A 25,257-nucleotide genomic window follows, 5' to 3' on the forward strand; every position below is an offset into this window, starting at 1 on the left:
AAAAAGACATGATACCATGAAAATAGCTGAAATAAACGAGCTTTGCTGTATTCTCATCCGTAAGATCGCGTATCTTTTTCACAGCGAACGCTGCAGAACTTAGTCTATTCGAAAGACCTTCTATGTGTTGGCCCCACTGGAGTTTACTATCTAAAGTAATTCCCAAGAACACCGCATTACATTGCGCATGGGCAGACACAATTTGAGTGCTATTAATGTACGTAGTTTTAGAGTTGAATGGGATAAAAACATACAATAAAAATAATATCCATTTATTTACAATATCATTTCTTAACACTAGAAAGACGGGAAAATCTATCTACCTACAAAGACGGCGACCGGTCAAATGACTCCTCCAATATATTAAATCTTTTTTTATTATTTTAGCTGTTAAAAATGGTAACTATAGTAATAAAACAGGGTTTGATGTACGATTAATTATAATATTTATACACATATTTTACATTTTAACATTTTGTTTACATTACAAGAGCCGCAAAGTGGCTTTTTACAAGTGTCGCAGACTTTATTAGTTTTATTTTTGCACTTTTGTACATAACATTCTCGCCTTTTCCGAGTTTCCGGATTTTGAGTAGATGATCGAGAAGTAGAAGGTATAGACACTTCAGGCAATTGTTGGGTTCCAGAAAGTCCGGCATCAATTTCTACTTTGCCGCAAAGTTCACTTGCTAAACTCAGTATGAAATTCCTTCGTTTTATGTTGGTACCTGACATTTTTTTATACAAAATGAAAGAATTTATCCCTGCTAGGTCTAGTATATTGAAAAAAACCTGTACGGGCCACCTTCGAGATGCCGCTTTGACACTATAATTTTTTGCCATCTGGTCAGCCACATCCACGCCGTACTTGGTAGCATTGTAAAAAGTCACAGTTTCTGGCTTTTTCTTAGGGTGATTGGAGTCTATTACAACATTGTTATGTAACGTGCTAAGCAATAACACGTTCTTGTTTCGTTTACCTTGATATATTGTGAGTGTGCATCTATCGGATTTCAGGATTTTTGTTTCAAATAAAGTCATATGAAGTGATTTGACGTAAGGTGGAATCTCTCGTCGTGCCCTGTTCATAGTTCCAACAATCGTAGTGCGTTTTGCGAGCAAGTTATTTGCCAAGCTTATCGATGTAAAGAAGTTGTCAGTAGTTATATTTCGGCCAGTATTTGCAAAAGGTTCTACGAGACGCATAACAACGGATTCACCAAGGCTTTGGTTTTGTGGCCTGCTTTCATCCTTTCCTAAATAAGGAAAGCCGTTGAGCACAAACTTTGAATCCACATCGACACAAAGCCAAAATTTTATTCCAAACTTATCAGGCTTGTTAGAAATGTATTGAAGAAACCTGCATCTAACCTTAGTAGAAAACAGTTGTTCGTCTACCGTAATATTTTCTCCTGGCTTGTAGCAAGATAAGCAGTTCTCAATAAATTTCTTCCAAACGTCTGAAATTAGTGCAAATTTGTCTTGTTGCAGTCGTGAACTTCTTTCAGATCTGTGATCAAATCGCAAAAACTTCATAATTTCTTTGTATCGGTCACGAGGCATAACTTTTGAAAAAAAAATTACTCCCCAAGTTTTACTCCATAGCTTATTTACTGGAATATTTTTTGCACCGTAGGCACCTCGAGCATAGCAAATAGCGATAAAACTTTCCAGCTCTTCCAAAGTTAGTATCCAATTGTTGTGGCCTAGTTGCCTATTAGCTTCTTCTTGAGTACATTTCTGAATATGTCTCAATATAGATTCATCAATCACAAGCCTCCACGAATCTGATATACTTCCCATGAAATTTCTTCTTGCATATGAGGTAGGCCCTGCTTGCTCAGTGATGATATTGTGCCGTGCTCGGCGACCACTTTGAGTTGACTCCACTTGAAGTGACCACGACGTACCGTCGGTAGAGGTGATAAGACCTTGAGGCTCAGATTCATCTGAACCGTGAGTCCTACCACGGCCTCGACCACGAGCATAGCTACGACCACGGCCACGGCTACGACCACGGCCACGAGAACTTGAACTGTGAACGTTTTGTAGAGTTGTAAGAGGTACCTGATCTTCCAGGTCACTTTCTTCCGTAGAGGAACTCGAACTGAAGAGAGATATCGCACAATCATCGTCACTGTCTGCGCTTTCAGAGCCACAGTCTGATTCATCTTCACGAATATTTTGCAAGATTGAAAGTATTTCTTCATCTTGAAGCCTTCGAGACATTTTTCACAAATTACTTACAATAATTTCGACTAAATTCACGGGCAGTCGATACTATACTGACTTCTTTGACTAACAAACTACAAACAACTGATAAACGTACCTAATTTATGTTTTACTCTCTCACATTACAATTATAAACACTTATCGGATCTCAGCCGTCAAATGACTGCCGCCGTCTTTGTCGGTATATCAAGATTTTAAATAATAAACAAAAGCGATGTGAGTTATTTTCATACATAGTTTCATTTAACTACTAATATTAATAAAAGTCACAAAGGTTCAATACGTTAAGTTAAATGGTTTGTGAATTATTCAACATTTAAATTCAAATTGCAGTCAAATGACTGCTCCCGTCTTTCTAGTGTTAAAATACTTATAAATTACAATATCTCCATTCATATCCTTCAGTGCAGAGCTATGAGCCCGGGCGGAGGTTCCGGCGGCATGAACCCGCCCACGCCGACGCCCACGCCCATTCTTCCGCCTAGCAGTGCCTCTGGAACTAATCAAAAAGGAATTCATTTCTTAATTCATCTCTCTAACTTAAATTATTTCTTTAGATTATCATTTTTTTACCTAATCCTTCCTTTTTTATACAAATAATGTGCTCGATACGTACCTCTGGGCCTCATCCTCCTGGGGGGCGGGTCCCCCGGCGGCGGAGGGGGGGGCGGCAAGGCGTCCCAAAGAGACACGTGGTCCGGGTGAGTCGAAGGGCACGGCCAGGCGCAGCCCGAGCGCCGGACTCTTCTCTTCTTGGCGGGCGGAGGCTCCGTGTCGGAGTCCTGTCCGGGAGTGTACCCGTCCGCGAATCGGACCCGTTTACTTGGCAGGCGGGGCTCGCTGCAACAATATACCGTCACTAATGCTTCCCGACGTACTTTCATTCAAATAACTGTAACTCACCCTGTTCCAGTCTTTTCGCTGGTCCCACGCTCTTCTCCAGGGAGCTCCTTCGCGACATCACCCAGCACTGAAATGTTTATAGACAAATATAAAAAAAATCCAACTTTTCCAAGACAATGGACACTTCCAAGTGACAGTAAAACGTTCCAAGATGACATGAAAAACATGAAAATCCACCTGTCTCTCTGAGAGCCTGGCTGATCCTGTCGTCGAGGGTGCTCCGTTTGTCCTCCTGCCCCTCGACGGGCACCGCTGTGTCAGGTTTTGGGATTTCTGAGGCAAAACAATCGCCGTACTGCAGCCGATCGGATGCGCCGTACGTGTCCATGTAGGCTTCGTCGTAGCTGAAGGAGGCTTTTCGTTAATTTATCACAAATTATTAAGAAATAAAAAACACTGGTATATTGTTCCGGCTGAATTCTATTGTCTTAGGTTCTCAATAACAACATAAATGTATGAAATATGAGTAGTTGACTGTATATGTTATACGTGTACGCCTTTTCATAACGTATTAACAGTTTCTTGGGTTGGGATGAAGGTAATTAAGTCATTGTTATATGACTTTGTTTCCGAGAAGATTGGTGGCACTTAATTTGATGAAACCCTGAATAGATCGTCATGTTCAGTTCCGAAAATATCACATACGGGTCAATCCTCTTTCTTAAGTCGGTTAGTAAAACAAATTAGGTTCCTCTCTCCATTCTCAAGCTGAACTGACCTTATGGGCGTATTATTTTCATTTCTGTTGGCCAGGCTCTGGATCTTGTACACGGGGCGAGTGTCTCCGCCAGTCAACACAATGTTTACTTCACCGGGCTTCAAACCTGTGAACGACATATAATTTTTTTGAAGTGAAACTTCTTTAGAATCGTTGTGATTTCAAACCGGATGCAACGAAAAAGCGACAGTAAAAAGAGACAGAAACATTAATTCATATGATTTAACGTGGGAGAAAATGAGATAGATAAACTTCTTTCGAATCGTCGTGATTTCAAACCGGATGCAGCGGTAAAGAGAGACAGAAACATCAATTCATCATATGATTTAACGTGGGAGAAAATGAGATAGCAGGCATTATACAGCCTCTCTTTACTGCCGCTTTTTCATTTGATCGAATTTCAAACTTTCGATGTTTTAGTTTTTCCCAAATTAAAAATTTATATTAAACTTATAAATTAAAATTTATCATTAAAATATACTGTTTTAAAAGAACACACACATTTAGATAATGGAAAATGATTAATTTTTTTATCAATATAATATTAACAAATACTTGTTTGCTCCGGGGAAAAACAGTCAAAACAATTTTTTTTTTTCAGGGTAAATAATAATATAATATATTATGTCGCAGCCAGCCAAAGCTTAATTAGCAGTTCAATCAACAGCCTAGCCTTTTAACTAACGGCCTGAAAGATAATTGAAAAAAATTGTTTTATATATGTATACTGTTGAACCATGTAATATTTTTTGCTTCGTATATCTGACAACTCACCCCATCGCGAAGGCCTGTGGGGTATGGGGTCGGCGGGGTCGTGTCCCGGTCTCCAATCGCAAGTGATCTCTCCGCAGCTGCGCACGCGCACCACGGTCTCTATGCGGGAGACGCTCGTGTCGATCGGGGATCCGGCCTGGAATGGACATCATCACTGAAACGTCTGATTCGCGTACATCACCCATTGAGCGAGTCAACTGCGAATCCCTGACCTGACCGGCCACGTCGCTCTGATAGGCCATCGCCATCTGCTCGCAGACGTCGTACTCGGCCGGCTCGTAGCTCTCGAACTTCTCCTCCTTGTAGCCGCTGGCGTCCATGACGTCCTTGAAACTGTAGTTGGAGTTCTGAGAGGGCGGACGCAGATGGCTCTCGTCCTTCTCGTAGTCCTGGACGTCCGTCGACTTGGAGTCTTCGTTCTGAAAATTGGATTCGGGTAGTTCTCGCTTCAAACGCGACGAGAGAAATGATATTCATCTTTGAAAAGTTGTTCATGGAAACCTTCGCGCTGTAAACGGACGCTTGGGAGGAGGATTGCGAGTTCTCGTCTGGCTTCACCGGTTCCGTTGGCTGGACCTCGCTCTCGATTGGTGATTCCTGAAAAGTGAAGAAGGTCGTGATGACACAATTAAAAAACAATACTTATTTGCTCGAATATGTTGTAGAATGGTAGCAAAAGCCTACAAGACACCTAAATATCATTTTTTAATATTCATTTATTCTGCGAGAAAAGACTGTTTAACGTGTTATGTGCATATAAATATATATATAGCGGCGTTTTGGTTCCTTTGAGGTGATGTTTCCTTTAATTAGAAAGACTTCGAAACTTATGTCGCAATACACATGCAGTTGTATAACCGTTAACCAAAGCAATTAACGTTAACCTGTTTATCTCCAACTTCATATATGATGCTGGCTTCTGGGTCTGCATCATCAGAGTCATCCTACGCAGCGTGAAAAAGGGGACAAAACATATTACGTCATCGAAAGGATTATGTAAACGTAGAACATATTTCGATGAATTTTGGCACATTTTGACTCGAACAACGCAACTAACCTTTAAACCGCATTCACTTTTCTTACTCTCGACGATTGGGCTTTTAGACTCTTCTACTGCTTCCGCCTCTTTCTCTTTATCATTTCTCACTTTCTCAATCTTTTCTTCGATCTCCTCTTTGACATGTGTATTCCCGACGAAATCGTTCTGTAACTCCTTGACGTTGATGATTTCTCGGGGTTTCTGTCGTCTCGGTGAAAATTCCATCAATTTTGATTCCTCATCGTCGGTTGTTTTTTCGGTTTTAATGTTATTTAATATGTTCGCGTCAACCATAATTTCGTTTTGCGTTTCCGATGAGGCCTTCCTTCCTTTTCTGTTCTTTTCTCTGTTCTTCTTGCTCGACTTCCTTTCGCTTTCACTATCTGAAGAGGAACTACTGCTGCTACTGCTGCTCACTTTTTTTGTCTTTTTTCTCTTTTTATCTTTCTTTTTATCCTTTACCGATTTTCTTTTCTTGGATTTCTTGGATTTTACTGAAAAATAAAGGGCAATGGAATTAATACACAACAAAAGTATCGCAATGTATAAACATCAGTTAAAACTCACCACTGTCAGAATCGTTTTCAATTTTCTTTTTACTTTTCTTCTGCTTTTCTTTTAATTTCTTCAAAAGTTTTCTACCGATGCGCCGACGCTTAGCTGATTTGGATTTCGCCTTTTTCATTGCCTAAAAGATTATAAACAATCGTTGTATTTGTTTGCAAGAAAGAACTTTTTATTAAAGACTTTGACTTTCAGCAGTAATAAAATATTAATATAATTTGAAAAATAAATTGCAATTGTCTAAATTTATTAAACATATCACTTATACAAACAATATACATTAACATATACAAATAAAAGTACATCATTATTATTCCAGTTTATTTAATCCTACCTTCTTTTTAAGTGCTTTATTTTTCTTTCTCGAATCTTCTTCGCTGTCCGACGAAGACGATATTGATGTGGAGTGTTTTCTCTTTCTGCTCTTCGCTTTCTCATTTTTCTTTTTGCTACCAATTAAACACATACTCGAGTAAAATCGTACACAATTTTATACGTTAATTTGACTAATCAATTATGTTCCTATTATTCCATCTGTAAAGCAACCCATTTTTTGAGGTTTGGACGAATATTTGACTTTTCGCAAACAATTTATTATTTTCAGGTTAAATCGAAAAAGGAAAGGAAATATTCAGCTAAAAAAAATATTTTGTGAAGTTTAATGATATGAGTAAATTGCTTCAATTTTTATTCACATTTGTATAACGAATCACACCTAAAATAATGGTTAAAGTAATAATTCATCTGATCAGAAACCATAGTATTTTGACATCTTTATATATAATCTGTCAGGATTAAAAAAAATAGATACGAACCTCCTATCATCCTCTTCCACTTCAGACTCTTGACTCCATCCTTCACTGCTCAACTTCATCTTCTTCGTTCTCTTTTCTTCTTCCCTTGTATCGTTATCTTCCTTTCTCTTCTTTCTATTTTCTTGCACGGGGGTGGTACTTCCCGATGTTTCCTTTTTGGTCTCTATCACATCTGGCCATACAGCTTCCATAAACCTAGGTGAATACACAAGCCTTCACTAAAATCGTATGTACATGATGCAAAACTGAAGAACTTGAAGGACTACCTATTATTAGTTTTAATAATTACATATATAATATTTATAAAGCCTGTAGCGTGTCAAACAATTGCATACCTATGGTACTCCCTATCCAGGTCCAACTCTTCTGTCTTAGGAGTGAGAGATCTCCTCTCTTCTCCGAGTGACTGTTGACTGTCATCTGCCTCCCATTCACTCGAGAGCTGCAGTTTACTCTCGACAAGACAATTATTACCCGATGGATACCAGTTACGACACTTGGATGCAGTCACTTCAGATATTCTGAAAAGGTGGAATGTATAATTATCGTCTATTAACCTTGAACAGTAGATCGACTGCAAAAAAAGGTTAAACTGGAACATAAAAAGAGAAATCCCACGTAGCCGTCGGGTAATCAACGAAACAGTGCCAAGACTCATTGAAACTGTCAAAATAAGTCAGTTCAAAATACCCAAACAAACACTACAATAATACGACATACTTTTTAAATAAAACCCTTATATTTGATTACCATGAATTTACAATTTATACGAAATTCTGGTTACCCAATCTTAATAAAATAATAATAAACATAAAATTGCGCCACAAAGGTTCTTTCGTTCAAATTGTTAGTTTTCGAACAAAGAGAGGTAAGAATGATGCTGTACCTTGCCTTACAATAATAATTCACGAACACGCACAAAACCCTCATATAAAATATAAGTCTAAATGGAGGACGTAACTATTGAAAATAAATAAACAAAACCGTATTTATAAAAATGCATCTAACGCTACCCAAGTAAATATCAACACTTAAGATAGTGCGCGGATCGGCCGAGTAAAAATATTTTTGCGATCACCCTCATGACCCTCATAAAATATTATAAAATAAAAATTGTCTATTTCGAACGAAAATATAACACGAATTTTCACCATTAAAACAATTAAGTATACGACACTGTTTTGACTTTCTATGAAGTATTTGTCGTTATATTCGCGGAAACTCTATATCTCATAATCCTATTTTTTTCATTATATATAATATATATAGTGTTATATATAAATGTCACACAATCTCGCAAGAAATCAATATAATTGCAAAATGCAAAGAGAAACTTACGTATAATGTAAAAATCTGCTAAATTTATATTTTTGACATCTATTGATGTAGTGACATAGCTGTCGAAAAATTAATTAATATTAATTATTGCAGACTATACATCACATATTCGAATCAGTATCGCACGTAAATCAGACAGGATTGTGAGTTTAAATTTGAGCTTTTTAATTAAAATGATGAACTTATTTTTCGAAATCATGATAAGACTAATAACATTTTACTTAAAACTTTATTTTTAATATGTTACATTAAACGAAATTAAATACAGTGAAATTCCTAATGATATTTCATTTCAACTAATACATATAAAGGTTGTTATGGTAACAATGATATACCGCATTCAGAGTCCTAAGCTAAGAATCTTTAAGTTAAAATTGTCTATTTCAATAGATGGCTGCAGGTGGGCTGAGGGCACAGTAAGAAAGCATTATTAATAAGACTCACTGATCGCATCCGTAGACCCGGTCAACTAAGTTCATCTTGTTGTTCTCCAGTTCTTCATAAACGACATCCCTTTCTTTCACACAAGAACATAATTTTGGATTTGTTGAGTACCATAGCTTTGGTGTTGATTGTGTCTCTCTGAAACATGCATTTTTGTTGCATTACCTTTAAAGAAACCATTAAAAATATTGAGGAGGCCCACGATACTCACTTGTAGCACTGGTTCTTGTCATGCCGAAATAACAATGGCTGACATATCTTCAAAACAAACGTCCATGCTTCCAAGGAATCTAAATTGACCTTCGACATTTTATCTGCATTTAACGCATCGTCCAGCTCCTTTTCAATTGATAGACGAAATTCTATGCCCGACTTGTAACTTTCGGCCGTGTCACTCGTTTTATAGCCGCTTTCACTTGACCTGTAGCCGTCGCAGTACTCGTGTTTCTTTTCTTTCTCTACTATTTCAGGTGTAACAGACTCACTTACGGAAGTATTTGGTGTATCGTCATTATTTGGTGATTCGTATTCGACCAGCCCCTTATCTTGACTGTCGTCTTCATTTAGTTCCTCTACCTTGATTTCATTTATCACCGATTCTAAAAATGTATCGTCCAACGATAAATCTCTTGAAGTATCGTCTAAATCTATGGATTTTTTGTTCGGCGAATCATACAACGACAGCTTTGTGGATCGTGCTGTTGCAAATTTATCAATATTCGTCTCCGCATCAAAAATATTCAATACATCTTCATTATTATCGTCAGTCTCAAATTTAAACGTGTCCACAATTGGCTGAATTTTTATTCTATTGTCGGTTGTAACTCTTTTAATAATTTCATTCTTTTTTGCAGCGCTGGCTCTTAGCAACTCTGACGGTTCTTTATAATTCTTTCTTTCTAGTGCTGAACTCTGAGAATCTGATTTATCTGTTTTTGGGCTAGATATATTGGTATCTTCATTATCGAGTGACCAACTATCACAAACTACGAAATCACCAAAGTGAACATCTTCTTTAGCATTAAGTTCAACCTTTTTTGAAGCAACTTCTAACACCTTTTGTTTTCTATCTTTGGTGCGTTCTTTAACTTTGTTATCTTTTCTGTGATCCGAATAGCGCCTTGAACCGTATTTATCCTTTCTATCTTTCAAGTCACTTTTCCGCCGACTGTGTTTCTTATCCTTCTCGTCTTTTTCGTCTTTTTTTCTTTGAAATGGATTGTCATAGTCAGGCAGCAACTTTCTGTAGTCAAATTTGAATGGCTTTCCTTCCAGTTTGGCTTTTTTGGCTTCACGAATTAATTCATCTACTTTGGAAGGATCTAAAAAATGAAATTGCAGTTATAAACAATTAAACAACTACTACCATAATTATCTACTATATACTATAAATATTATTACAGTTTTAAACTAATACATCAACCTTATACAAATATTGTACTACCATTTACAAAATACATTTTTTTTAAATTACCTACACCTAAACTAACATATTAAGTATATGTTAAGTAGTTAACATTCAAATACACTTTAATTAATCTATAAAATCTACCTTTTAATGTATTATATTGCACTCACAAAGTATAGATTTTTGTCTAGCACATGGAGAAACATGCATCAGTCCAGAATAGACGCGGTAGCGGCCTATGTATATCATAAAGTCATTCAACAATAGTTGTATTTAAATGTTTCAGCATTTAATAAATTTTCCTAACTTAAAATAAACTCTTACACATACACCAATCACTTGTTGTCTTGTTTAATAAAATAGTATGAATAGTGTATATGACAATCATTCAGTATTGAAAATTGGGTATAAATTACTTTTACTTTCTTCATGCAGCTGAAAATCTTGTTTTTATATTATAAATATAAGATTATGAAATAAATTAAAACTTGGAACACAAAACCAACCAATCTTGAGTCAAATCAAATCAAAAATCATTTATTCATATAGGTAACATAATGTACACTTATGAACATCAAATTATACTTTAAATGATTCTAATTTTACATTAACTGCCAGTTTTCAAGTCAAGGGTGTAGAACGGAAGAGAAGAACTGGCAATAAACTCTCCGCCACTCTTTTTAATCGCCAAGTTTTTTTTACACAATGTTTTTAAGGAGCTGCAACCATTACGCCATGTTCCATAAGACATATTGAGTAATAAAGAATAATAAAATAAATTAAAAACAAAGATTTGTCCTCTATCAGCAGGAGGCATGGTGAAAGAAGAATCAAGGAATAATATACTGATTAATAAAACGTCTGGGAAAGCAATACATACTAAAGAAAATGCTAAAGAAACATAGAGCAGGATGTTTGCAGAGTTTATTCTACTTCATCCCAACATTAAGTACCTTTAAAAATTTTGCTTAAAGCTATTATTAAACTTACCTATAAAAGACTTAATGGGTGGCATAGCCTTTGTGGGCATTGCAGTATCACTAGTAGATGATGGACATATCAGACCCAATGGGATGCCAAGATCAACTAACTCCATCTTTCTCTTCATATCTTCAATTTCCGCTTGTGTCCGTCGTTGCAACTCTGAATAGGTATCTGTAAATTGGTAAAAATATGTTCATTATTGCAGTTTTTTCCGTGCTTACCAATAAGAATGCAATATGTTAGTAACAAATTAATTTTTCATTTTTCAACAAAGTAAAACAAATCTATAATAAAGGCTGGAAATAGTTTTGGCTTCTTAATAGCAAAAGAAAATTAATTGTTTCCAAAAAAACAATCATTTTAGGTTATATGAACAAAATATAAGCAGATGCCACACAGGTAGTGTTATAAATAAAAATAAGGGTAAATATTATAAGAATATATCATTTTACTTTTATATTAATAAACCATGCACTATGGTCCCATCTATTAAGCTGGAATCAAGTCATTCAAAAAAATTGATCAACAAATCTGGCATATACAGACTGTATTTGCCTTACCTTGCCAAGCTTTTCTTTCTGAACCAGGTTTTGGTGGTTTAGGAAGTTTGGGAACTTTAGGGTCAGGGTCTTCTTCACGTTTCAGAGTTGGCTTTATTCCACTTAGCTTCCCAATTAACACTGTTGTGTCTGCAAGTACAACAAATAATTTTTATTTGCAATAAAAATAAATTTGGTGAATATTCTTCAAGGCAGTTTCTCATTTTAAAGTTACGTTTAACTTCTAAGCAATCAACTGGAAGAGAAGTGATCGAACACAATTTTTATATATTTAGCTAGGAATGAAAACTGAATTCTTCTTTGTTTAACCAATTAAATTTAAACAAATAGCTAATATATTTCATATATGTATTGTCAAAAATGTTTATGTAAATAGATGAAGCCTACTGCATTGTAATTACATTATTTATATATTGATACGAATAATATTATATAATATATACTGATACTCACTGCCGGACCCAGCAGGCTTAGGAGCTACAATAGGAGTAATAGGAGTCTTTTTTTGAATAGAGAACGCTCGTAGTCGTTTCTTCGCATTTTCCACACCTTTAGGAGTTGGAAGCATATTGGAGATAGAAGTTCTTGCAGGAGTGTTAATTTTGGATTCCTCGGTTTTACATTGAAACTAGAAAGGAAAAATAACATCTTAAGTAACAATTCTAAACACCAAAAGCAATAAGCAAGCTATATTACTTTCAAAGTTAGCAAATACATCTTATTTAAAAATAAAGTTTTCCAAATCTTAAATGAAACAAAATTATATTTTTACCGCAGAACTCCTCACACCTGGAGGTGACGGTTGACCTGTGTCATATTCCATGACTGATAATTATGAATGTTTTATATAGTATAATAGCGTAAACCACCAATTAAAACTAAATGACAGCGGTTACAAAAATTATTTTTATCTCAGAATCAATGTTTTGAAATTTGTTGTTAACAAAATGCGATTCAATGACGAGTGACCCAGAACATCACCATTCACCACAGAGTTGCTCAATTGAGATTTAATTTTTTTTAATAATTTTATAACCTGTTAGCCAAGTCTTATTTTTGGTAGTTAAGACTTAAGAGTAATAGACAATCTCCATGAAAAACACTGCACAACTCATTTTTTGCATTGTACAACATTCAGGCTGTGGCTTATGCCACCCATATATACACCGACTAAACTTACCACGAAAAATTCTTTATTTCAGTCGGATAATAATAACAATTTTTTTTGTAATTATTATAATCTATACCTATTTATCGCAGGGAGTAGCACAGATTTTCAAAATTTATAAAAAGGGTGGACATATTAGAACGCGCCAGATATTGATAGCATAGTCTAACACACTTTTAATATTGTACATATTATTATGTTAATCTGTTTTTCTTAGATAAAATTGCTTGCATGATGGTAGTCGTACGTAAGGGTTGTAAATGAGAAAAAAATATTAAATCGAACGCGCCATATTTTATATTAATTGAACTTAAAAAAAGCTCTCATCTAATAATCGGACGATTTGGATGAGACGCAAAATCACGGCATTTATGAGAATGTGCCAAAAGAAGTTTGAAATACTCAAGCGCGTCACATTAAGATATATCATATGGTTCATTTTATGTCCTAAAGGCTAAACGTGCTGTCTAATAACGTGACGATTATCTGGAGGGATAAGCTTCGTCTGATATATTTTTTTTACATAATTTATTTATTAATTACAGACATGGCTAAACTCACAATAAAATAGACTATAATATATACAATACAAAATTAATTAAAATAACATAAAACACAGTTTATTCTAACCCCTAATACTCTACAAGTATACCCTCAAATCAGAGTACACTACCGCCATACGCTCACCAAATAGGTCGCTCTCCGGCGAAGAGTCGAGAAATCCATTAAGCATCGAGAGTAGTCGAGGAATGGGAGCTTGTTGATGCTGGACAGTGCGAGCCGAACGCACAGCAAAGAGGTTATGCTTCCGGCAGCGGTAATAATTGTTCGGAACGTACAGTCTGATGATTTCCCCCATCAAGTATGCGCTTTCCGTTTCGTTTTTAATAACGTTTAGACCAAATCTTAACACAGCCAAATCCCTACGAAGCTCTAACGAATTGTACCCCAATACCCCCATCCCGAACTTAACATCAGGGTAGAGGTAAGGAAAAAAATTGTACCTTCGTTTGTACAGGTTTCTAAGGAACTTCTTTTGCACCCTTTCAACCATATCCCCATAATACTTTTCATAAGGGGACCATATGACGCAACTGGTTTCAAGAATTGGCCTTACCAAAGATGAGTATAGTACCCTAGTGGCAGTGTCTGATAGACCAACTGAATTTCTCAGGACAAACCCCAACCTTCTAAATGCAGCATCCGTTATCATCCGCAAATGAAAGGTCAGGAACAAACAAAACACCCAAATCGCGGACTCTGTCTACGCGCCTAATAACTTCAGATCCTATGCTATATGCTATAATTGTTATTGCATATATTCAATCAATCAAGTTCAATTATTGCATATTCAAATAATTGAACTTGATTAAGAAACTCAGGAGATCTACTCGAAATACTTACCCTATTTGCTCGTAACGATCATCGTATGGAAATTTCAAGATTATCCTAAATTTTTCAGGATGTTCGGAGAACAGGCTTGCTTCGACGATATTCTAAAATAAAACATCCACACTGTCCACTATTATTTAGAGACTGCGAAGCCGGTCTTGCGAACTCCGAGACTCAGATATCCTCGGCAATATCTCCCCGGCTGATACTTCCTACCTCTCCTACCCAAGGTACAAATTGGAACATTCCTTTGTACCGCGGGCGGAAGTTTGCGTGTACGCCAGAGAGGATATCTGTTCTAGTCGCCTCGGGACGCTTAAAGGTAGCGATCTATCAAACCTATGGCAGCGTGTGGACTGCGATGACCCTCCGCGATTCTATGCGTGCCTGTGTAGGTCCCATAGCGGAAATAACGAAACTGGCCGACTCATCGAGTACATGAAGATGAGAGGAAATGAAACTTTTTATTCCATTATCTGCGGTGCCGGTCGATGGCAAGTCCCAGCCTTGGCTTAGGTATTCTTGCAAAGCGGCCTTGCGCCGTAAGCTTGAATGCTTTAACTTAATGTACACTTATGAACGTCAAAAAAAAGAAATATACCTACATTAAATGCTTCTAATTTTACATTTACTGTCAGTTCTCTAATCAAGGGCGCAGAAAGGAAGAGAAAAACTAGCAATAAACACTCTGCCACTCTTTCTAATAGCCATGTTTTTTCTTTTACACAGTGTTTGTAAAGAGCTGCACCCATTACGCCATGTTCCATATGACATATTGAGTAATAAAGAATAATAAAATAAATTAAAAACAAAGATTTGTCCTCGATCAGCAGGTGGCATGGTAAAATAGGAGCACGCACTTACAAACTCGTGGGAACAACACGCAAATACGTAGTAGAAACAACTAATATCACTGCATACACGAATTCAAGTACGACAACATGACCACAAGTAGCACCCATTCACGAGCCATCGGCCCCCTCGCCATATTTTAGGGAGAGAGACAACCCGACGCATGGACGCCGTATAATTGTAATGTAGTTATATGAAGGAAAATTATTCATATAGCAATAAAACTATAGGCTGCATATGAAAGAAAAAAGGACCATTTAGTGATTATTTAACAACCTTTCAAAATAGTCCTAAATGCTATTATTGTATTTAATTTTAATTATAAAACACTAAGTAAAATAACAAGAAAATAGATATAACATTTATAATATAATAAAAGGAAATTATCCTTAGAATATATTGCTGTCATTAATCTGTGCAGTTTGATCACTTGGTGTTATCATAAGTTGAGTGAGAACATCATTTAGCTTCAAATATATAACAGGCTGGATGTGTCCTGCAAAAACAAAATGGTTATTATTTTATATCATATCAATTTATCAAGTAGATTATTTATTTTATCAAAGATTATATAAATGAAACATATAAGATTAAGTCATATATGTTTTTGACTCTGGCAGTTGGCTTATTATGGCTGGTATTACAGTCCAGTATGATTTAGCATTGAGTAGAATAACTCAAATCCATAAGACATTATTATTAAATGTCAAACATACCTGATGCTGTGCTTGTATTAACAACAGATAAGGCGGCCATTGCTTCACTTTTATCATCTTCACATTTCATATTATTTACATCTGCAAACACAATTTGTGTTGGTATTTCTGATGAATTTTCAATAAGGTTGTTTTCATATACAGACTCCACCACTGGCTTTAAACTTGTGTTATTTGTCACATTAATTAATTCAATTGAACCATCAGTTATCCGTGCCTCTTTCTCTGTATTACTTAATGACTTTATTGCTCTCTGTATTTCATTTCTTATTTCAGATTTAACAGTTTCTGGAAGGTTGACTACACCTGATGATTTCCTATATTTAGTAATTGGTTCATCATCACTTGAATCTTCAACTTTTAAAGCACTAGTCTTATTTTCACATTCAATTAATTCTCTCCATTTATTAATAAAAGTGTCTGCTATTTTCTGAAAACAAGTAAGGTCGCAAATGATTAATGCTACCATTATTAAGCAGCAGAAAATATTTTTTTTATAAAATATGAGAAAGCAAGTAAAGGTTTGTCAGTGTACGCACTTGAATCAAACCTTTTTAACTTTAAACCATTTGTTGTGCTTAATTTTTACAAAATTACATTTATGATTTCTTACTTACAAACTTAATAGACTTTGGTATCCTCAACATATAGTGGTCCTCATGTAGCTCAAGCATCTCACACTTTTGACAAAGATCATAGTTGTTGCACATAACACATTTATATCGGAATCCAACTATTTGTTCTGAACATACATTGCATGTTATACCTTCATGTACAGTAGGGAGGATATCTTGTTCTAGAAATAGAAAATAATATTTAGGTAAAATATCAATTTAAGGCTATTGAATATAGATTTAGTATTCCCCAAAACTTTGTTATCTATTTTTATATATAATATACTATATTATAAAATGTTAATCTATTTGAAATATATTATAACTATAGTATAATTGATCAATTACCTGGTAGTGATCCAGGAAGTCTTACAGAAGGAACTGCATCAATATTAAGATGTTTATTCTTTATAGAAGATGGGGGAAAATGCCTTGAACAGAATCTTAAATTTCTTCTCAATTTTTCCATATCTTGATTTAGAAGATCTTCTTTACCAGCTGCTTTCAACCATTGTTTCTGACTAATATATATACAATTTTAAAATACATACTATATTTTATAGCCTTGCTTTTACCTTAGCTTTAGATTATACATAATGTTCATTTCAATAGGTATTTAACTTTTTATTTTAAATTTGCTGAAGACATAGTGATCAAAAATTTTAAAATATCAAAACTTAGGTTCTATTTAAAAAATGTATTTTGTATATTTTATCACATCTAAGTAAATCTTTTCAGACATTTAAATACAACTTTTAGGTTTCCAGTCTTAACTTATAATCCTGGAAAGACTACTCTTTCTCAGATTAAAAAAAAAAGTAAGATATAATAGACATTAGTCCTGCAATATTCTTATTATTCATCTCAGAATGGATCTAAATACGAATAGCTTTAACAGATTTTAAGTATACATGAAAGATTTGGGTAAAATAGAGGTCATCTAAGTAGACACAAAAGGAATTCATTTTAAATTATGCAGCTTGAAGAAGATTTTCTGGACTTTATAATTATTGTCTACGCTAGAAATAAAACATTTGATATACCGGTGTTTTTGCTTTGGTAAACTGTAGAAATTTAAATGTCTGTTACTTTTGCTATTACGTCCGCATCCAACTACACAACAATAATTAACCATATTTTTACGGCGTTACTCCGTAAAGGATTAAACAGTAAACACAATTAGGTATGTTTTAGATTTATAGGAAATCTTAAAAATCTATTGCTATAAAAAATAAACAATCATACTAATGATTAATGATATTATCAGCGGATGCGTCAAAGTAATATTTACCACAGACTTCATATTTACAATAGAATATGGCATTGTCTACAATGCTGAAAACTGAGCGCACCTAACGTGCCATTCTGTGAAGTATGTATATACACATTCTTATACCTCATTTACATTCAGCCCCTGCCGCTGCGGGCGATAATTCCCTAAGTAGTGGTGCAGCAGTGAGAAGGATCGAGATTCGAGAGGAGAGTGTATATTCATACTGCCCTACCGGCTACCACAGACCAATCACGTTGCTTTCAAATTTCGGCAGTAGCAGATGTTGAAATAATTACAGCGGCCGCGCTGTCTCTTTTTGCGACACATTTCATAATATACATTCGAAAAAAAAGAATGGTGGATGATACCCCTCATCGAAATTTAATTTATACGACATATACCTTCTACAATTTAAATAGCTAGTAATAATCCAATTCTACACTTACATTTTCTGTAAGTGATAAAGGTCAATGGACCTTTATAACTAGTAGTCTTTTCATGAACGTACATAATATTATATCAAATACAGTACCGGATTAAGCCAGTGCGGGGCCTGTAGCAAATTGTATGAAGGGGCCTTTCTTAAGTTTAGGGTATTAAATAAAACAAATAAATATTTTTGGATTTAATATCGGAAAATATAGAAATAGTAACACTTTCAATTAGACTAATTATTTAAGCATATCATGATCTATATTCTACGAAGTGAGATGCAAATAATTATTATCTTTATATTCCGACGTGTAGTGTATTCACGAGACAAAAATAACCATATCACTTGACTACACTTTCTGTTAAAAAATAACGCACTGCATTGTTAAATGAAATGAAAGGCTTTAAAACATTTTATATTAGTCTATTACATAATTCAGCCAGATAAGAAAATATTTTAAAAGTTTATGAACCACATTTTCCATCCTGTGCTTGACAGGTTCCTTCAGAAGCAGTTTTTGCCTCCTTATTCTCCTTCCTGATAGGGCCAGTCTGTGTAATGGGCACGATTCTCTCACCTTTAGAATCCACTTCCTTTCTAGGCGCCGTAATCGTTAAGATACCATCACTTGAAAGTTGAGATACCACATCCTCCGACTCTACCCCATCCGGTAAAGAGTATTTCCTCACAAATTGGCGTGAAATTGATCCATGTTCATCTCTTTTTTCATCATGTTTTCCTTCAATAATTACATAGCCATCACCAGTTTTGACGTTTACTTCATCTGGAGAAAAATGTTGTACATCCAAATTAATCTGAAATTTCTGCTTTTCGTTAATAATGGTTGATCCAAAGTCCCGACTGATTTCATTGAGGTATCTCCACGGGCGAAAGTAATCTCTGAGTATCCAGGGCGTCATCATGCTTGTTATTAAATCATCAGGTGTAAGTGCCATACCAAATTCTTGATCATGCAAATGATGTTTCTTCTTTTCTTCGCAATTTTCTTCACTAAACACTGATGTGAAGAGTATAGTAATAAAAAGCAATGTTATCGACTTCATTTTGTATAGTTTTGTAAAATTGTACTTGAAAAATTGCGAATTACAGATATTATGTACCGTGCACTACGATTGTTCAAATTCAAAATACATGCACTTATCGCGCGCGTCTTGCTTATACACATTAACTGCCATCTACCGTGGAATAGATAATTCTCGAATTCTGACGTGTCCTTTACGTTTTATCAACATGTGTTCCACAATGATTAACACTTAATTAGGACAAGTCATTAATATTCAGTTATGTTGTAGTCAATGAATATTATTATAATTTTATTAATAAATTAATTATTGTACTAAAGAAAATTTAACATTCGAAACAATGGCTATACTTGTCATGCCATCTACCGGAGAGTAGTTTTCTTAAAACTGGCCTACGCCACTGTAAATAATATTGTGATAGGTTTAACAAGTTCGAGGACGATCAATACATGTTCCAGGGTTATCTAGAGTCTAGACAGTTTATGAGGGGTTCTCAACATTAATTAGCACTAAAAATAACAATTACTATAAACACAGATACTTTAAATTATCATTATATAGATTTTATTGTAATAAAAATATAACGATTTTTAGGGAATTTTTAAAAGCTACTTTTAATTTTACTGTTTAGCCGTATGTATCCCGTTTAGTCTACGTATCTTACTAATAAAGTTTTGGATACAATGTCCTACAAAATCATGATTTCTGTTTGTAGATCATTTGGATGAATACGTTGCATGAAAAAAAAAAAACAACATGGTTATGCCTTAGTTAAAACTTTTGGAACCACTGAATTTACGGTTATTGATCCGGTCTGTGTCCGGATAAGCAGATAATATTACTTTCTTTATTGGTTTATTTTTGTATTTTAAATAAGTTTTACCTATACATTTATGTAATGCTTTTTTTTTTAAAACTAAACTTTTAAAGTAAGTACTTGTTCCACTTGCTATAAGATTAAATATAAAGAGTAGGTAGGTAGTTTATTCTTAATTTAATAAGTAAGGAAATTGTATATTGGTTTTCAATTTTAACCCTAGAAAGATAATCATATTTTGTAATACGGAAAAGATAATCATGCGTAAAATTTACGCATGAATTTGAATTAGTTGTAGGTTTAGGTTTAATAGTTTATTTTAATAAATTCTATGTTATTATATATACTCATATATTACATTAATTAATAATGCAGATAATTTGTTAAACTTCTTTATTTGTATTTAAAAAATAAACAAAACTTTAAACGTCTTCTATAAATCAATAAAATAGTATAACACTTACTCTCCCTAATGAAAACTTATTTTTTATTCTAATAATCAGACTCATTTTAACTAGAAAATCAACAGTAAGCTTTTCTTATAATTTAGAAACATACATTTACATAAAAGTAAGTTACAAACAGCTTTGGCACATATCAGTATTATGCTCACGACATATAACTTTTTTACATTTTTTGCAGGACGCATTTGCCTTTCTCCTTTTTTTAGAATAGCAAAAAGAACAATAAATCCTTTTTTTTTGCTACTGGCTCATTGCTATAGTCTTCGGATGTATCAGGCACTTTAATTGGCAACATATCAGAGATTTTATCTCACAAATATCTCTTCAAAATAGGTACTTCTAAACGTCTACGCATAAACAAAGAAGACAGTCCCAAGCTAAGATTTTTCATAAATCTTTTGCGACTCAGAGGCTTTTCTCCTTTACGATTAACATTATGGCTGTAAATTACATATGCATTAATGCAGGCAATGTTAAGGCAGGCAAATTCCAAAGAATAAAGCCATAGGCCATCTATTTGTCTTCTACTACAGGACGTCAGAGAACACATTTGGTCTAGCGTGTCAACGCCACCTTTTGTTTGATTATAATATATTATCATTTCTGGTTTGCCAGTAGCTTCGTTTAGTAGCATTCTCCTCACAAATAAACCATTTTTGCCGGTTTCGGTTTGTAGGAGACGAGAGTAAGGGTTCCGTCAAAACAAAACATAGATGTCCCCACTAGCCTGGAGCGACTGTTTTTTAGCTCTTCCGGTATCTCACGTTTGTTTGATCGTATGGTTCCCACAATGGTTATTTTATAAGGTTCTTGGAGCAATCTTGTTGCCAAAGGGATTGAGGTAAACCAATTGTCCTCTGTTGAAAGGCTACGATCCTACGAAAGGCCGATGTGGAGACTGGTTGCACAGTACTGCTTTGCTCTTCTAAGATATTACTTCCGCTTGGCGTCGGCTGTTCTTCTTGTATCTCGTCTACAAACCCTTCTTCTGTGTTACTCTGCACTTCATCTTACTCTGATCACTGACACATCTGACTCACTGTCGTGGTCCGCTACTTTACTGTCGGTGTCCTCACACGAAAGCATCATCACTTTGCATAAGAGCGGCCAGGATTTCGTGTTCGTTTAAATTGGTACTCCCCATTGTGTTATATATTTGCCTCAATATCTTTAAAAATGAAATAACAATATTAGTTATGATATAAAGTATTAAAAGTTACGAAACACAATAAAACTGTCATATAAGCCAAAATCATAAAAGTCACGATAAAGATAATCATGCGTAATTTTGACTCACACGGTCGTTATATTTCAAAATCGGTGGCACTTACCTCATTGACACTTACGGCACGTGGCAGCTCCCAACGACGAATGAAATGTTCTAAACGCACAGCTATGGATTCGCGATAATTAGAAAGTGAGAGCAATTTTTCGAAAACGCATGCGTAATTTTTACGCAGACTATCTTTCTAGGGTTAAACTGATTTTTATCGAAACAGTACTAAAACTTACCATAGAAGTAAAAGGCATTTTTTAAATAATGAATATGTCTATTACTAAATAAACAGTAAAAAATATATTAAGCAATCTTTTATCAATACCTACTATATTGATTTATTTTTTATTGAGAAATTTAATTGTGTGTAGTTTTTGTAAACATGCAGGTATTTATTTAGCAATTGACCTTCATAAAGAGCATATATAACTGTCATATATAATAGTATATAAAACTGTTATAAATAATTTGCAAACAATAGTAAAGTTTATATACTTAAATATAAAATTTAACGAATCATTACTATATCATATTAGGTACTTATATCAACAAATAAGAGGGCGTCTGGGAACCGCACACATACAAATTCTATGTTTAAGTTGCACACTATGACACGAAATGCCGAATAGTCTAGAATGTCCAGGAACATCACCCGCGCCCTAAGCTTCGTGTGTGTTCTAGACACGCACGCGTCAACAAGTTTTTCTAGATTGTTCTACCGGTTACTAGATGGCGCTACGTCCACTGTATATAAGCTGCGCCGGCCGGCGTCTCGACAAGTATTTTTTGGAAAGCGATAGTGAAGACAACTTGTTGCAAACGCACTGCGAATATTCACACAATGTCTCTATTACCGTTCATCCTTGGCTACGAGCATCCTCACCGAGTGTTGGACCAGGATTTTGGTTTGGCTCTCACACCTGATGATTTGCTGACCGCTGCTGTGACACCTATGCTATCCAGGGACTACTACAGACCCTGGCGTCAACTGGCGGCCGCCGCACGAGACGTCGGTTCCACCATCAAGGCGGACAAGGAGAAATTCCAAGTGAACTTGGACGTCCAGCATTTTGCACCAGAGGACATAACGGTTAAGACCGCTGATGGCTACATTGTTATTGAGGGAAAGCACGAGGAGAAGAAGGACGAGCACGGCTTCGTTTCTCGGCAATTCTCTCGGCGGTACGCACTTCCCGAGGGCTGCAACCCAGAAACTGTGGAATCTCGGCTGTCATCTGACGGTGTTCTCACTGTCGTAGCTCCGAGAGCTGCTCCGGCTTTAAAGAATGAGAGATCAGTTCCGATCGCTCAAACTGGTCCAGTTAGGAAGGAGATCAAGGATCAGACATCTCAAGCGAGTGCTAACGGAGAAAAGTGAAGATAAAAAGCATTTTCTTGATAACACATTTGTTTTACAGTATTTACGTGCTTAAATTCCTATTTGTATTATGTTAAGTACACAATAAATGTCTTTTTTTTGTCAATATTGTAATACCGAGTTTTATTTTTTACATATCTGAACATTTCATGAATATTTTGTAATTACAAAAAGAATTTAACATTAAGTAGATATAATTATAATTCATTCATTTTATATATAATTCTGAGACATCAATAGCTTACATTTAAAATTAATTAAAGTATGAATTGAAGTAGTAACTACACAGCTTAAAAATATCGACATTTTGTATATCAATAGCCAACTCTTGCCAGTAAAAAAGGTTATTACTGTTTAATTTTATTACTCCTTAAAGTCGAGTGGAGAAAAGTCTGAGATACATAATTGAGGATAAAATTATCGATTGTTTCAGATACAGTAAGCGCTAGCAAGGAATTTTTGAAGAGGGTTCGGTGCCACCATAAGCTACTGAACATATTTTATAATTAATTATGTTAGGGATGTTTATCACTTAGTTGCATTAAAACTACAATCATACGAAATAAACTTTGCACATACAAGTCATAGTAAGCTGGTGATATAAACATGATAGTTGATCTTTTGACTAATAAGCGAACCGACCGTAAGCTGCCCAACAGTGGGTGTGGTTGTGGGAGGTTGCAAAAGTCGTTAAAAATAAGCAGTAGTACGCCAGCTGAAACTATTTCATAATTTGTTAACATCATTCATCATTTAAGGTCATTTAGGCTTTAATATTTGGAGGTGGGAAAATAATTGTCGGCTGTGTAGGTAGCGGTGGAAATACCGTCATCTGGCCCAGTAGACTTAAGATATTGATCCATTGCTATAACGCTATTTCCTTTCACGTATGTCGAGATAGATCCATCGCAGGCATATTTAAATAAATAACTTTCTACTAATACGCGCAAATTTTTTGCAAACATTTGTTTACAATAAAATTGCGCGCATTCTAAATCACATTCTACCGTTCAATACAACGAGCATTTGTTAAGAGGCAGGCTCACCAGAATCGTAAATAATGAAATACTGTGAGCGTATTAAAAACAGTGGCATTCCATTGGCGGCGGTATCACTTAACATCAGGTGAGCCTCCTGCCCGTTTGCCCCCTGTTCTATAAAAAAAACTTCATCTTGAGACCATAACCTTGAACGTGTGTGCTCTGGTGTCCTTCTTTGACACTTGTGACGCATGGTTCACTTGTTAATCATCTGAGATCTACGAATATCGGCATTTTTTCAAATAATATATTTATGAAGGATATACATATAGGATGATAGGATTAATAAGGTTCACCTCCACCGTACGTATTTCTTTGCGAATTGTTTTCTACCTGCTTGTTTCAGGGTCTAGCTGTATATTTAAAGACACGGTTAATAAAAAAACAATTTCTAAATATTGGTATATTTTCAAAAATATCATATTACATGACCTGCATTAATCTATTTACAAAAAAAAAACATAACTTAATTCAATAGAACTGCGTTGAATACAATTATTGATACAAATAAAAATGTCTACAATACAATTTTTCGAGTTTGCGCGACTACTTAATATATACAAAGCGATTTCGTTATAAAATTATCAAAAGGATTTTTTTCTTAACCTAACTTAGAATATAGGCTGCGCTTCTCAAGTTTTTGAACTATTTTCAACAAATTAAAAACTAAAAAAGATTATAAACATTAAATCTGATATTTAAGTTACTCTTCAGTTTCCTTTGGGTTATTCATACCCATCTATTACTATAAAACGTCGACGTGTCATTGAACAAAGAATTAGTAAGCGGAGAGTTAGGACTAGAAATTCAATATTTAACGTACGTAATGTACGCACGTATAGAGGAATAATAGTAAACATTTCTTGTTCGTAGTTTTAACAGAAATTGCGCCAGAAAATCTTGCCAGACTTGGGACACACAACATCACTGAATAATTATTTTAAAGAGTAGAAGTAATCGAAATAGGATTGTGCAAGAAATCATTATTTAGCTGTTATAGAAAAAATAAAGC

At 35.0% G+C, this 25,257-nt stretch overlaps 4 protein-coding genes across 6 annotated transcripts; 1 reads left to right on the plus strand and 3 right to left on the minus strand.

Moving 5' to 3' along the window:
* Window positions 1–2,498: 2,498 nt before the first annotated feature.
* On the minus strand, window positions 2,499–12,775 carry LOC110999591 (WEB family protein At3g02930, chloroplastic). Of its 3 annotated transcripts, none has more exons than XM_045632064.1 (20): window positions 12,569–12,775; window positions 12,233–12,407; window positions 11,780–11,908; window positions 11,226–11,390; window positions 9,039–10,149; window positions 8,828–8,965; window positions 7,381–7,566; window positions 7,046–7,240; window positions 6,565–6,679; window positions 6,234–6,354; window positions 5,685–6,160; window positions 5,512–5,571; window positions 5,129–5,224; window positions 4,840–5,046; window positions 4,628–4,763; window positions 3,854–3,959; window positions 3,313–3,479; window positions 3,136–3,202; window positions 2,849–3,072; window positions 2,499–2,731 (listed from the first exon to the last, which is right to left on the minus strand). In XM_045632064.1, the coding sequence occupies exons 1-20, from the start codon at window positions 12,593–12,595 to the stop codon at window positions 2,634–2,636; spliced, it is 3,999 nt and encodes a 1,332-aa protein (XP_045488020.1). In that variant the 5' UTR covers window positions 12,596–12,775; the 3' UTR covers window positions 2,499–2,633. The 3 variants fall into 3 exon arrangements, with proteins under 3 accessions (XP_045488020.1, XP_045488019.1, XP_022124415.2); XM_045632063.1 differs by having other exon boundaries at window positions 12,552–12,774; XM_022268723.2 differs by lacking the exon at window positions 5,512–5,571 and having other exon boundaries at window positions 12,552–12,774.
* A 2,763-nt stretch (window positions 12,776–15,538) lies between these two features.
* On the minus strand, window positions 15,539–17,775 carry LOC110999592. Its single transcript, XM_022268725.2, has 5 exons — window positions 17,565–17,775; window positions 16,870–17,042; window positions 16,525–16,703; window positions 15,908–16,337; window positions 15,539–15,687 (listed from the first exon to the last, which is right to left on the minus strand). The coding sequence occupies exons 1-5, from the start codon at window positions 17,654–17,656 to the stop codon at window positions 15,581–15,583; spliced, it is 981 nt and encodes a 326-aa protein (XP_022124417.2). The 5' UTR covers window positions 17,657–17,775; the 3' UTR covers window positions 15,539–15,580.
* A 641-nt stretch (window positions 17,776–18,416) lies between these two features.
* On the minus strand, window positions 18,417–19,388 carry LOC110999593 (protein lethal(2)essential for life). The gene has a single exon (XM_022268726.2). It carries the CDS (start codon window positions 19,289–19,291, stop codon window positions 18,692–18,694), a length of 600 nt encoding a protein of 199 aa, XP_022124418.2. The 5' UTR covers window positions 19,292–19,388; the 3' UTR covers window positions 18,417–18,691.
* Window positions 19,389–22,592: 3,204 nt separating this feature from the next.
* LOC110999598 (protein lethal(2)essential for life) lies at window positions 22,593–23,313 on the plus strand. Its single transcript, XM_022268734.2, has one exon. It carries the CDS (start codon window positions 22,669–22,671, stop codon window positions 23,203–23,205), a length of 537 nt encoding a protein of 178 aa, XP_022124426.1. The 5' UTR covers window positions 22,593–22,668; the 3' UTR covers window positions 23,206–23,313.
* The last annotated feature ends 1,944 nt before the right edge of the window (window positions 23,314–25,257 follow it).

Source organism: Pieris rapae, chromosome 18, assembly GCF_905147795.1.
Source record: "Pieris rapae chromosome 18, ilPieRapa1.1, whole genome shotgun sequence".
NCBI classification, from domain to species: Eukaryota; Metazoa; Arthropoda; class Insecta; order Lepidoptera; family Pieridae; genus Pieris; species Pieris rapae.